The sequence below is a fragment of the Mixophyes fleayi genome, chromosome 1 (genome assembly GCF_038048845.1).
Source record: "Mixophyes fleayi isolate aMixFle1 chromosome 1, aMixFle1.hap1, whole genome shotgun sequence".
In the NCBI taxonomy this organism is placed as follows: Eukaryota; Metazoa; Chordata; class Amphibia; order Anura; family Limnodynastidae; genus Mixophyes; species Mixophyes fleayi.
The window spans coordinates 121984471-121998370 of NC_134402.1; the positions used below are offsets into that span (position 1 = coordinate 121984471).

General features: G+C 36.5%; 1 protein-coding gene across 1 annotated transcript in view; it reads right to left on the bottom strand.

The window, feature by feature from the left end:
- Nucleotides 1–3703: 3703 nt before the first annotated feature.
- FAT4 (FAT atypical cadherin 4) overlaps nucleotides 3704–13900 on the bottom strand; it is a 182148-nt gene continuing 171951 nt past the window's right edge. Inside the window, exons 14-17 of the mRNA XM_075200053.1 lie at nucleotides 12797–12921; nucleotides 11753–11964; nucleotides 8094–8355; nucleotides 3704–6595 (exon numbers count right to left, since the gene is read on the bottom strand). Coding sequence (XP_075056154.1) covers nucleotides 4737–6595; nucleotides 8094–8355; nucleotides 11753–11964; nucleotides 12797–12921 — 2458 coding nt within the window. The 3' untranslated portion in view covers nucleotides 3704–4736. The remainder of the gene's footprint in view (nucleotides 6596–8093; nucleotides 8356–11752; nucleotides 11965–12796; nucleotides 12922–13900) is intronic.

The window sequence follows — 13900 nt, forward strand, 5'->3', positions numbered from 1 at the left end:
TTATGTTTATGATGCAAAGCCTAAAATCAAGATTAATCATCACCTTTTATGCAGAGAATACTGTCTTTACACAATTCAATCAGGCATTTTGTCTTTTAAATGGACATCTAATCTAACGTTAGAACATATTGCCACATGGTTTAACACCAGGACAGGGTCTATAGAGCCTCCCATTAGACCAAGGCGCTCTCCTCTATGGAAGCCCCAATGATGACTTCACAAAGCTTTCTGGAAGAGTTGAGCAGTTTTTTGTGTGCATAGCATTGTATATTTGACTTATACGGAAACCTAGGAATTAAAGTTGTGGTATTTTTCCTATCTCAGATTCTCCCATAGAATCTGTGAAAGATTTAAGTCCAAAGTGACCTGGATCAGCCATTGTCAAGTCATCCATCCATAATTTCTCACTTTTGTTTAACCTCTTGTCACGGTAAACACAGGCCATGCACAAGCTCAAATCTGTGCTTCACATCGCTCTTCTCACCGGTAAGCATGTGTAGGAGACAGAAAGTAGTTTTCTGATTGTTTGCTTGTTTTTTTGGTTACAGGCAGCCTGGGACCATGTAAACAACAGGACTTCCATAAACAGTAGATGGACTAAATGTTGAATATGAAACAGCAAAAGGTATTAGAGCATATGAACAGCAGAGGATTATACTGATTATAAGAATAAGAAACTGATGGGAAATTAAAAGTGTCCTGTCAATTTAGACTTTAGAGATGGAACTGACCTGGACATAAGACATGTGTGATTTATATTGCAAATCAATGCTAACAGCATAGCATATCCGCTGAAAGACAGCTATAGGATGACAAGCAAGTAAAGGGCTATTCTCATCAGGATGGCTTGTTAAGACAGTTGGCAGATAGTGCTTTGCATGCATTTGCTAATCACAAGATGTGTTTAGCTTTCAGTGTGGCTGCTGCATGGTTCTCAAGCGGGTGTGTGGATTTGTGGTGAGGAAGTGGGGGCTGGAGTGGCAGGAAGTTGGGCATCATAAAGAGTAGTTTCCATGAAACCTAGCCTTTATTTCTGGGCATTAATGTAGCATTAAGCTATTCACATTTTTAGAATCGGCTACATGCAAGGATAACTGCATACAGAGCACATCTCTATGTACAAATAGCTTTAAATCAAAGGTATAGGATATGTATATTAAGTTTACATGGGCTCCTAACACCTATAAGATATCTGTCTCATTATTATATTTTTATATGAATGAAGGTTCTGTTTTATGCTAATGTCACTATCCAAACAATAAGTGCCCCTTATAATAGCCAGGAACAATGACTAGGAAACATTTGCATTATTTAGTAGATGTTAATGTTGGGCATAGTCACAATTGTAAAGCACTACAGAATCTGCTGGCGCTATATAAATAAATGTTGATGATGATGATGATGTTCAGTGTAATGAAATTATGCTAATCATGGGGAAAGAGCAAGCAGGCTGTAAATAACAAAATAGGGGGGACAAAAAGCATGGGACCCCCCAAATTTACTAGTACCAGTAGAAAGCTTTGTCAGAACTGATGACAATATCGCAGGGAAACTGGCAGCATGGGACTCGCATGCTATAATGCCAAACCAACCCAAGGCTGCTCAGCAAGACATTCCCTATGGAGATCGGGTCTGCAAAACAAATGCGGGCCACATACCCCCAACCCCTCTAGGTATAACCAGCCCGGTGCTGTAAAGTACTAGGGCTCTTCCCACATCCCTGGTGCAGTGGGTGTGGGGCAATAGTATTAAAAAGGTGTAAAACCATTTTGTTCATGGTACACTACAGATACCAGCACACCCAGACTGTTATAAAGCATTTAGGCATGCTGGTGCTTGGAGTATTACAAGTGCCAGTATACCAATGGCTACCAGGGCATGCTGGCACTTGAAGATCCACAATTGCCAGTGTGCCCTGGCACCCAGGGCCTGCTGGGACCTGTAGTGCACCAGGGGAAAATGTAAATAGAATACAGATAAAGGTTTAAAAATGTAATTGAAAAAAACACTCCTACACTACCCTCATTCACCCTCTTTATTGCTCACTTTTAATTAGCCCATTTTGCTCCACCATGTGGCACTTTGGAAGACAACGGCATTTCTAGGTGCACTCTGAGAAGAATAATAAAAAGCTTCACACACACAAAAGTAGCACATGTAATAAACCTATTCCTGACATCTGCTTACTGTCATGATTAATTTAAGCCACTAACAAGGATAAATCATAAGTATGAAATGAGAATAGGGTAGTACTTAAGTGGCAGAAGGTTGGCCGCTGATTGATTTAATGTTTATACTTTTGCACAGTGAGTCTTTTTATTTGTCCACACACCTAGGTGCACTTCTAGTTTGTGGAGGTGTATTGCGAGGGAGAAGCGTAAGCATACATCTTTACGTACCAAAAAGTTATTTGAATAGGCGTTCTTTTGGAGGGGGAGGGGTTTTGAATGCTGCCACAGACCTTACTTGGGGTTGTCTCACTCCCCCCCCCCCCAAAAAAAATAACAGAATCAAAAATGGTATACTTAAGGAAAAATGTGCAACAAGGTGATCAATTACTGGCACACACTTGTGCTCCCATACATTGCCTGAGTGTGCTGGTATAAAATTAGATGGATTAAGATATAGTTTGGTTGGATAAGAATTGGATTTCCATTGATATGTGAACCTATTTTAGCAATGTGGGTCTGAACCACGAGTGCTATCATTTAAGACTTGGGGGGATAGTTACTAAACTGCGGGTTTGAAACAGTGGAGATGTTGCTTATAGCAATCAATCAGTAATCTGGGGCCTGATTCATTAAGGATCTTAAATGAAGAGGTATCTTATTTCAGTCTCCTGGACAAAACCATGTTACAATGCAAGAGGTGCAAACTAGTTTTCTGTTTTGCACATAAGTTAAATACTGTCTGTTTTTTCATGTAGCACACACATATCAACTTTAAATTTCAGTGTACAAATAAGCTATCAAGTATTTGTGTGTTACATGAAAAAACAGTCAGTATTTAACTTATGTGCAACAGAAAACTAGTTTGCACCCCTTGCATTGTAACATGGTTTTGTCCAGGAGACTGAAATAAGATACCTCTTCATTTAAGATCCTTAATGAATCAGGACCTTAGTTATCATTTATTTAGTACATTCTCCAATATGAAAGCTAGAATCTGATTGGTTGCTATAGGCAACATCTCCACTTTTTCAAACCTGCAGTTTAGTAAATATACCCTTTGGAATTATACCTTGGAAGTATATGAACTGCATTTTCAAAACTGACTACTTTTAGAAATCATATTACTATTTCACCATCATTTCAGTGTTCTTATTTCAACTGATCTAATATTTTTCTCAGATCACTAATTTCATTATTGTGGAATTTTGGATACATCTTTATGTGCACGGTACAGACCATCCAGTCATACCAGTGCAACACTGAGGCACACCAGTGTAAAACTAAAGCATTTGTATTGAGTGCACTTTATAAATGATGGCCACATTGTGCCACATTTTGTTCTATGGTCAATGTATATGTGATTATTTTATTTTAATAAGTGATCTTTATTTTATTTCACCCTAATGTTTAACTTTTACCCACTACATTTTCAAACCAATGCATCTTTCTGAAATCAAAATATATTAAGATACCTTATACAAGGGGCAAACAATTGAAACACAACTTACCTTGCAAACAAAATATTTTAAATAAATATTTTAATTTTATTATTGACATTTACAAGAAGAAAAAAAAAGCATATTGATTTGTTACAATTGTATCAAAATTTTAAAAATATGAATGTTACACAAGTAACAGATTTTACAGAAAAGCATTTCCTTGCTTTCCCTGAAAGTAAGAAAACTATACAGCGTAGGAAAATATCAATATCAAAAACATAGGTCAGGTAAAAGCACTTATAAAAACAAATGTTCCACAGTACAAAGTTTCACAAAATTGATGATTCGTATTTTAAATGTACAAATTTCTATGTAAGGATTTCAGTAAAATCTAGGATCAAGGTTTTGCCAACTTATTACCCATTTTTTAGTGAGAATTTGGAAATGACCTTACAAAAATAAATCTCTGTCAAAGTAGTAAATGCAGTTTTGAAATGCAACTTAATTTTTACAAACAGGGATTTTGTTTAAACAATGCTTGTATTTTTCTTTTTAATTTAGAAACCAATGTTAAGACAATCCTAAGGTGCTGATCATCTTGAACTTACTACTGTCCCTTTTTATTGTTATTATCACAATTTTGTGCCCTTGTGCAGAATTTATCTAAAAAACATATGTGAGGTTAAGGACTAGATACTCTAGTAGTTCTTTTAGAGAATGCACCCAACTTTCAAACATCCCCGTCTCATCAGAGCAATTTCTCCAAAATTAATGTACTATGTCTGGCTTACACACATAATTGAGAAGTACAAAATCAGACAATTATAACATCAAAATAAGATCACAAAGAACCAGTTTAAAGTAGGACATCTACTTAACATTCTGCATGCTGGAAGTTAGGCTGTGAAGTGTAATGCATGCAGGAAAATTGAATATTGAACACAGTTGTTTGAAATATGTCTCTGTCTTTTTCCAGCAGCAATAAGATTATTATTTTAAAAATAGTCTCCTTAAAGTATGGACGTTCACTGGCCTGTTCTTAAAATGGAGACGTTTCATTGTAAACAAACATATAATGTTTGACTGTCATAACTTTTTTCATTTTGACAATTCAGATATGTCACCTCTAAACATATTGTTCTGCTTCTCCATCTTTGGAAACTGTCTTAGATGTACTCATTTTCGATTCCTCATTTACATTTGCTGATGTCTTTTCTGGAAGTGATGCCAAATCTTTAAAAACATCTACATAATGCCCAAAACCTGGACCCCAGTTCAACAGATTGTCCCAGTTGAAATTACCAGCTTGCTGGCTTAGTTTCATGGGTAATGTATTTTCAGCCTGTAGAGTGGCTGTTGATGTTTGGGTTCCTGAAGGACCACCTTCAGCTCTGCGGCCTGGATATCTCCGGGGCTTTAGTCTAGCACCATAATTATCTTCATCATCTGCATCTGACTCATTAACTTGACTTAATTTTGGCATTCTTGATGTGTACACCATTGGTTTGTCCCTATCATACTCCATTTCTGAGCATGTAAAGGATTCATGTGAATCACTATCAGATGATGATTCAGGAGCTGGAATTCCATCCGCTGGATTCCTCACTCTTGAAAGGGGCCTCTGGCAGTCCTCCTCAGATGAAGATCTCCCATGGTCTGCACTACAGATGCTTGGATTTCTTGGTCTGGGAGTATTAAGTCTTTCAACTTCCTCGATTGAAAGACCAACAGGGGGCCCACTCTCCATAGGAATCTGTCCTATAGGTTGCTTAAGCCGACTTCCTGGTCTGGAACTATGACCTGCCATGGTCTGAGGACTTTTGCTTCTTCTACCCAATCGGGTTGCATAATTAAAAATACCAGGTTGGCAAACATCATTATGCATTTCCAAGGATGAAAGATGGAGTTCCCGTGCTGGACTGCTTCTGTAAAATGTAGACGACTTAGAAAACGGTGCTGGACTATGACGAGACAAAGGGTTAGGTGGTGGACAACCGGAATGGCCAAGTGTAGCAGTTCTAAGTCCTTGACTATAGGATGGTTGATATGTTAAACTGCTTGCTCCCAAAGGAAGTGGAGATTGTCTTGCAAAGCCAAGAGGACTGTGTCTTTGAATTGAGAATTTAGGAGTGTGGCTCCGGAACTGTTTGTAGTGCTGGATAATGTCTGCATCAGAAGGAGCAATACTGCTGGCATTGTCAATATCATAGTGCTCTATTTCAGTTTCAGGCATGGCTAAGGGAGCACTAGGTATTATTTCTGAGCTGTGTTGTATATCTGTTTCATCATATATTAGATATGGGTTTTCTCTTTCAATAATATCTGGTTTAGGATTTCCTTCTGGTTGTTTCCTGATAGTCATGTCATCACCATATGGTGGAATATTGTCAGGATCATCAAAGGCAACGTTCTCACTTCCCTTTTTCTTCTTTTCTTTAGGTTTTTTCTCTTCTTTTGGCACTTTGTTTTTTCTCCCTCTGCACTGATTACACAAGATCAAGCTAAGTACCAGCAGAGCAAGAATTGTAGCACAGCTTCCAACAATCGCTGGGACAGCCCAAAGTGGGAGAGACAGGTGCTCTGTATGTGTGTTCAGTGTACATATGTGTCCTCCGTGTAATCCACTCTTGCAAATGTTACCCTGAGGGCAAATAACACCAAGACAAGCTACAACGGTTTCACAGAGCTTCCCTGTGTGTGTTTCAGGACAAATGCAGGTAAATCCAGATTGGGAGTGAGGTTCGCAACTCCCTCCGTTTTGGCAAGGGCTTGAGGAACAGTCCCCTGGTGGTACACAGGTGTATGCGTGCCACTGATTTATACACATCAAGTCACCCCAACACGGGTTACTGGCACAAATATTAGGACCTCTGCATCCTAGTTTAGCATATGTATCGGACTTAGTTATACGCGCCATGTCGTGTTTTCCACTGAACGGAAGAGTTTCCCGGTTATACTTCACATAGGCAATACATCCATCAAAACCTAAAAAAAATAAAAATAAAAGTAAACAATGAGTCAACATGTAATAAAAAAGTACCTACATATCCTCCTGCTGAAAAACAATGTGTCATTAACAAATACATTGTGTGAAAAGATATGAGCAGATCTTTGGCATATTTATCTTACATTCTTTCTATGGATAAAAAAGTATTTACATTTAAGGACAACACATAAAAAAATGACAGCACATATTTCTCAGAAACTTCTCGCTGTTATTTAATTTACTAGAATATGAATAAGCGTACTTCTATTAAAGGATTAACATTTCTTATTGTTTTAATTCATAGTAACTTTAAAAGAAAAAAATAATGCAATACTATATTTCATTATACAAACTAAGAAAGGCCATACTTGATTTCTGTACAATCATATGACTACAGCTGAGCTGGCATTCATGGTAAAATTATTCACAGAAGTGGAGATTGAAGGATGGAAGTGTAACATGGGCAGGTTCAGGCTGGGCTAGGGGTCATGGGGCCATCTGCCCCATGGGCCAGTCCCATAGTGGGCTACTTCGGGCTGGGTCACCTGCATTTTTTCCCTTTAAAATGTTCTTAATAGGCTGCTGAGTAAAGTCTTGCCCCCTGGGCTAAACTTTGCCAGCCCTCCTCTGAACATTGGTCCATAAGGTACTAGATAAAAGGGAATGTTTTATCGGAAATCAAGTAGAAACTATCAACACAACGTTCAAAACCCACGGGATAAATCGACAGGAGGAAAAGTGTAGATTGAAAATGTTAGGAGAACCTGACCTGAACCTAAGGGTACCTTCAGTGAAAGAAGAAAATAGAGCAGGTGTAGCCTGAGAATTAGATCATATAGAATCTGATGAGAACCTAACTTATAAAGTGTTCTCAAGAACATAGAATTTTGGAGAAGTGTGGTCAACAAAAGAACAGCTGTTTGGCACTGTGTGGTGTGATGGAAAGTTAAAAGAGATAACATGAATTAGAGAATAATTGCCCAGGTATTATACAATATTGGATTGGAATTGAGGGTGAGAAACATGATGGTAGCTGTTAAAGAAAGGGTCAAAAGCTTGTTCCGTCAGAATAGAAATATACAATATAGATAGAAGACTGCCTTACATGATGTCATAGTATGTAACATATACAACCATTTACTTCAACAGAAAAGTCTTTATCTCCATCTTTACTGGAAGAGGAAAATGTTGAGTCAGAGTGAGATTACTAATTTTATTATCAACATTGTGTAAAGTATAGCAACACCACAGTCAGCGACATGAGCACAGTGAATGGAAAGGAAATGCATGGATTTGTAACATGAAACGAAAACAGAAAAATAACCGAACAAATGTCCAGCGTTTACAACAGTTCAAGTATTTGTTTTGCAAAAAATTTAACATTTTTGCAAACATCAAATAAATCATGCAGTTCACAGAATATGAATAAACTAGACAAACATGTTATCACAATTAGCTTGATAATAGGGAAAATTGATCTTTCTGTAAATGTTTTACCATTTTGGTTGCTTTGAGATGTCTGTCCAGGTGGAAATCCTCCAAGCTGAAGAGTAAGAACATTAAGACCTCCAAAATCTTGTGTTACATGATGAATGTCTCGGATGTAGGTTTTGTCCAAAGACATAGTAGTAGTAGAACCATTCTTCTCCATCACAAGAGTGTGCCAACGTCCATCAGCTAGGTACATCTCTGGAATATTTCTCTCCACTTTTCCTGCAACGCCTGCATCAGATGTGTAGTGTAATTTTCCATTCTTCACCTACAATGGGAAAAATAAAGCATAAACACATTATATAATTTATTGTCTTTGTCTGACGCTTGCTCAAATGTTGTATGCATTCCATTTACTTTGTGTTTATTGTTACTCTCAACTAGTTGTTAGCTTTGGTCACAGTACTAAAATGTGACGTGATGAACTGGGTTCATTGCGTCTGGCACAATCATTTTAAAATGTGTATTATTATATTTATCTAAGTCCTTTTCCCAAGCTAAATTCAAACTGAGTACGGCTAAGTAGGACAATTAGGACTGGCACCACATATCTACAAAACTCAGATTAAATCATGTTTTGAAAAAACACTTTAACACTGAGTCACAAAATCCTGTTTCAACCTTAAGACAAATACATATTCAACCTGACGATATAAATGTGGGAATAATGAGCTCTAGCAAATTTACGAGTTTAAATAACTATTTCTATGGATTTTATATTCATCTTATATAACTGAAACAGCCTTTAATGGGTCCACTGTGTTCCATTCCAATGGGTTTGCAGCACATTCTATAATCAGTCAGAATCAAAATACATTGTATTTAACTTGATAATGTTCTACTTCACCTAGTAAAAATATAATCTGTTAAACCAAGAGCAATAGAAACGTTGTTGGCATATTAAACATTTTTCCATCTATCCAAGCAAAATTATTTATGTCCAAGAGCAAAATGATAGATACATGCAACTGCTAAAGCCACATTGTATAGGGTTTAGATATTGGATCAATGGATATCCAAAGAGCAAAAAGCTTGTATGGAAAAGCACAACATGTCAGTTATGCTTGCTGTGACACTGCAATCTGTAGAAATAAATCGCCACTCCTGTAGGCAGCTATCTAACTAATATGCCCCCACATCACCTGCGTCTTAGGTTGCTCACTTTCATAATGAAGTCATGACTGTTAATGAAACGATTAGTATCACTGAATGATTTTTACACACATGGAATGATTTAAATATAAAATTGCAAGTATACGTGTAAACTATATCCCTTAAGTGTAATAATTTAATCTGCACATGCATACAGCGATACCATTGTTTTTAAGTGACAGACAATCAAAATGATCAAACTAGGATGAACACATTTATAAAACAAACTTTTGGATGAGATGAACCCAGCACTACTGAATTTAAAATCTTAAATAAGTTTAATGAAATTGATGTTCATGGATTTTAAACTTAATGATGTCAGATGTCTGAAAAGAGATGGAATATATAGCATGCTGGACAGATTTATTTACGTATAAATAATTTACTATCCAGTAGTTCCTTTACTTGCTTTTTAATCACTTACTACAAAATGATTGCCGAAAACTCACAGCAAGTTTCACATCCCTAGTGCAGGTCATGTGTATGGGTATGAGTATTTTACTTAATTCTTAACATAATGGTCAGGTAAAAATATATACAATAAGCGGTTTACAGTCTACCCCTAATTGAACTTTAATTCTGTTATTTTGCATTTATATACTTTATCGAGCTAGACATATGTGTTCAGTATCCCTAAATCAATTCACTTATCAGATGATATCATGGAAAGTGAGTACACATGAAAACTGCTGGACTTTTGGAATGAGAAGCTTCTTTATACTAAAAAATATATAAATATATATAGATATATGTATTGGGAAATATCCAGTAAAGGAAACTTTTGGCTAGTGACCTGTCCAATAAAGTGTATTGCCAACATTACTGCTGCTCTCATTTAGAATTATGACAAGCTTGATTGAGCCGCGGCCAGGGACTAAACTTATCAGGTTCTCTTTAGGGAAAGGTAACTTCTGCAGAGCTGTGCTTTTTTATACTACAGGGAGGAAGATAGGGACACTTTTTTGGCTTCGAAACACATTTAGAGTTCTGTAACTAGTTTGCCATCTTTAAACAAATAAAAAAAAACAACATAAAGTTCTACATTTTAAATTAGATATGACATGGACTGTGGAATCCCCGGTCACAAAAGAAAGTCTTTTCACGCTTTCATTTGTCACAAATGATTAAAGATAGTGAAGGGTTAGCATGTATATTAAACAGATCAAACAGGCGCGATAAAGTGAAAAGAGACAAAGGAAGAAAAGCGTCAATACAAAAAAATTGGGAGAAAATGTTCTTCAAATTTTGGACCTAAAAACAACTGGGTACTTTTGTTTCTCTGCAGCTGATTAAATAACTTTTTTTCAATATCTGATAGAGATGAGGCTTTTAATTTTAATACTCTACTCATGTGGATGACAGTTATATGCCGTACCTATGACGTCATGGTCTTTTTGCTAGTACGTGTTGGCTGAATGTATGCAATTTAAAAAATAGAAATGTATCCTCATAAAATTTACATAATTATCACTGGGCTGAGCCACAAACTGACAGTGATGTCTGAAAGCAACAATTAGAGAACCTCTTGTAGGTAATTTGTATGTGCACCTTTCTAATAATTAAACATAACATGCTAGTCCTGTGCAACAAAAGGGCTGATGGTAATTATTGTAGTCAGCAGTTGTATATTTCAACTGCGTTTCACATTATGAACAATTGTATTGTTCTTTTTGGTGTTTCAGCAAAAGTATCTTGAGTGGTTTTGACTTTTTTTATGCATATTTTTCATTCATTTAATTAAACGGAATCCTGCTTAAAGAATGGAAACGTAATAAAATACTTGCACTTTTTCATTCATTACTAATGCATTGAAAACAGGACTCAGTTCAGCAGATGTAATCTTAAATCTTCAACTTAAGCATTTCCCATTTCAATGAATTTAGCCAATACTACATTTGCTGAATGTACAGAAATACCACAAAAAAGAGAATAAGCTCCTTTAAAATTTACCATATAGATTAGCAGAGGCAGGGGCCTTTGGAAAAGCAGCTAGAAAGCTTTATGTATGTTTTTCCTTTGCTGGTGGGTCTGTGCCAGTCATTTATAAACCCATCAAACACAATGGAGGGCAGTGTTGGCCAGTGCAGCATGAACATGCACAATTACTAAAGCTAGGGCTCTCATAATTGTAAAAATAAAACTAAAACGGGACTGCAATGTGTCCTTAATTTTTCTCAGGCCATAACATTCAACCGATACTACAATTCAGGTCTCAAAAAAGGCAAAATAGTGATGGAAATGTATTGCAACTTATTTTGGTTCATCATGAGGTTCATGGAAATTCACGGAAATAAATGTTAGGTGTTACAGATTTTGGATGGAAAAAGGGTCCTGTGCTAGGAACAGTTGACACAAAAGAGCCCTAACTACAGTACCTTCCCATTGACAATGGCCAAGTAAAAATACAATACTGATAAGACACTAACCATTTATACAGGAAACCCAAATGGTCTAAACAAGACTTTGATTGCTTTTTGCGTGCAAATAAAATAAGCATCCATTAAAATACGTACCTTTACAATAGTATAATTGCTGCTTTCATGAATTTGAACTAAAACACCATTTTCACTTCTTGTCCGGAATTTAATCTCCAAGTGATTAACATATATGGTCTCTGAATCTACACTACGTTGTCTTAAAAGATATTCCCGTTTCTTGGTCTGACTTAGTGCGTACTCCAGATAACCTCTGCCTTCAAGAGATAAGGCAGTGTCTGCAGTCATATCTAAGACATGAAGAAAACAGATCAATTTAAATGCTCAAAAATCATAAGAAGGTAAAAAAATCATTAGAAACATATACAAAATCATCAAACCAAGCACAAGGCTAACCTGTCAAATTATTACAATTGATATATTTGAGATATATTGCTGAAACAGGCAGTAAATACAAATTGAGAGGTTTCCAGAGATTGGATGACTGATTTGCTTTGTCCGATTTCAAAATGTTGATGAATTATCAATATATATTATAATAAAATAATAATTAGCTTGAAGGGTATTACTGAAATAAAAACAGTTCCAATATCAGTTTACTGTTATGAGTTATATAGTAAGTGAGGTTTGTACCAGCAATATTTATGGAGAAAAAAATGCAAACTAACGAAAAGAGATGTCAAAATAAGATATTAAACAGTAATTTGAAACAAAGCTTTTATTTTTGCTGACATGTATTTCCTAAAAAGATGAAAAATAGTGAAAAACAACACAAAGCATTTTCTCAGGAACATTGTGAAAAGAATGGATGTGAATTTGGACTGGGGGATTATGCGATTCACCAAAATAGACCTGTTTGTACAAAATCTGGTGTAGTGTGGAGACATATTTTTTCACTTCAATGACCCAGAAAGTAACATCTTTTAATACATCTACCACTCCTGTGTAAAACCAGCCCTAAATCTGGAAAAGGAACAGAAACACCTGTAGTGTGTATGATAACACTTTAAACAAGAACCGCATAAAACCAGCATATAAAATGCATTACTTTATATTGTGAGCACTTAGGCTATTTTTCTAGTGAAGTCAGGTTATTATATAGCAATGTAAAACTTAACGTACACTTTTCACAGTGCTTTCCAGTAAAGCCATCTTTACAGTTACACTGCTGCCAGGACCAATTATCAACACAGTTTCCTCCATTTTGGCAAGAACTTGTAGTACAGGCTCCTTCTAATCTTGGACACCTACACATAAAAAATAGAGAAGTAAAACAATTTAGTATGTGTTTTGGATAAATGTGACAAATGCCCTTTTCAGTTTCTTTATAGGATTTCTAAATTAGGAAAATTTGACTATAGTTTGAACGTACACCGTTATGTACAAATCTATTTTTGTGTTCTATACTTTCAAAGGCTACTAGCTCTAACTTTGAGAAGTTTGTATCTATTATTAAAATTGAAATATAGATTTGATGGGTTAAAATATAACCCCTATCCCATAAGTAAGTGTTTTCTATAGTCACTCTCTAGTAGAGTGTGCATAGCACTTACCTGTCCTGAAACCCCTTTAATCTGAGGACATACACAGTTAGTCCCTGTCTATGGACAGCCTCCAGTATCACAATGTCTTAGTGTTGGAACTAAATAGCACAAACAGATTTATGTGCTACTCAATTCCAGTTACATTCCCAAGATGGTATAATGGAAGCATAATGGCTGGGGAAAGAAAACTCCCTGCCTTTGGAAGGTGGCAGGAGCATTAAGACAGGCCACTTACACCACTAGAGTGCAAATACTTACATATAGAGCTCAGGGCCTAATGCAGGTGTGGCCTGATCATTTATCAGGCAAATAAGGTATCATCATCATCATCATCATCTCCATTTTTTTATATAGCGCCACTAATTTCGCTGCGCTGTACAGAGAACTCACTCATATCAGTCCCTGCCCAATTGGGGCTTACAGTCTAAATTCCCTGACACACAACCACAGACAGGCACACAGACTAGGGTAAATTTTGTTAGCAGCCAATTAACCTACTAGTATGTTTTTGGTATGTGGGAGGAAACCGGAGCACCCGAAGGAAAGCCACGCAAACTCCTCACAGATAAGGCCATGGTCGGGAATTGAACTCATGACCCCATTGCTGTAAGGCAGAAGTGCTAACCACTTAGCCACTGTGCTGCCATCATGGCCAGGGTCATCTATAAAAATGCTGTATGGA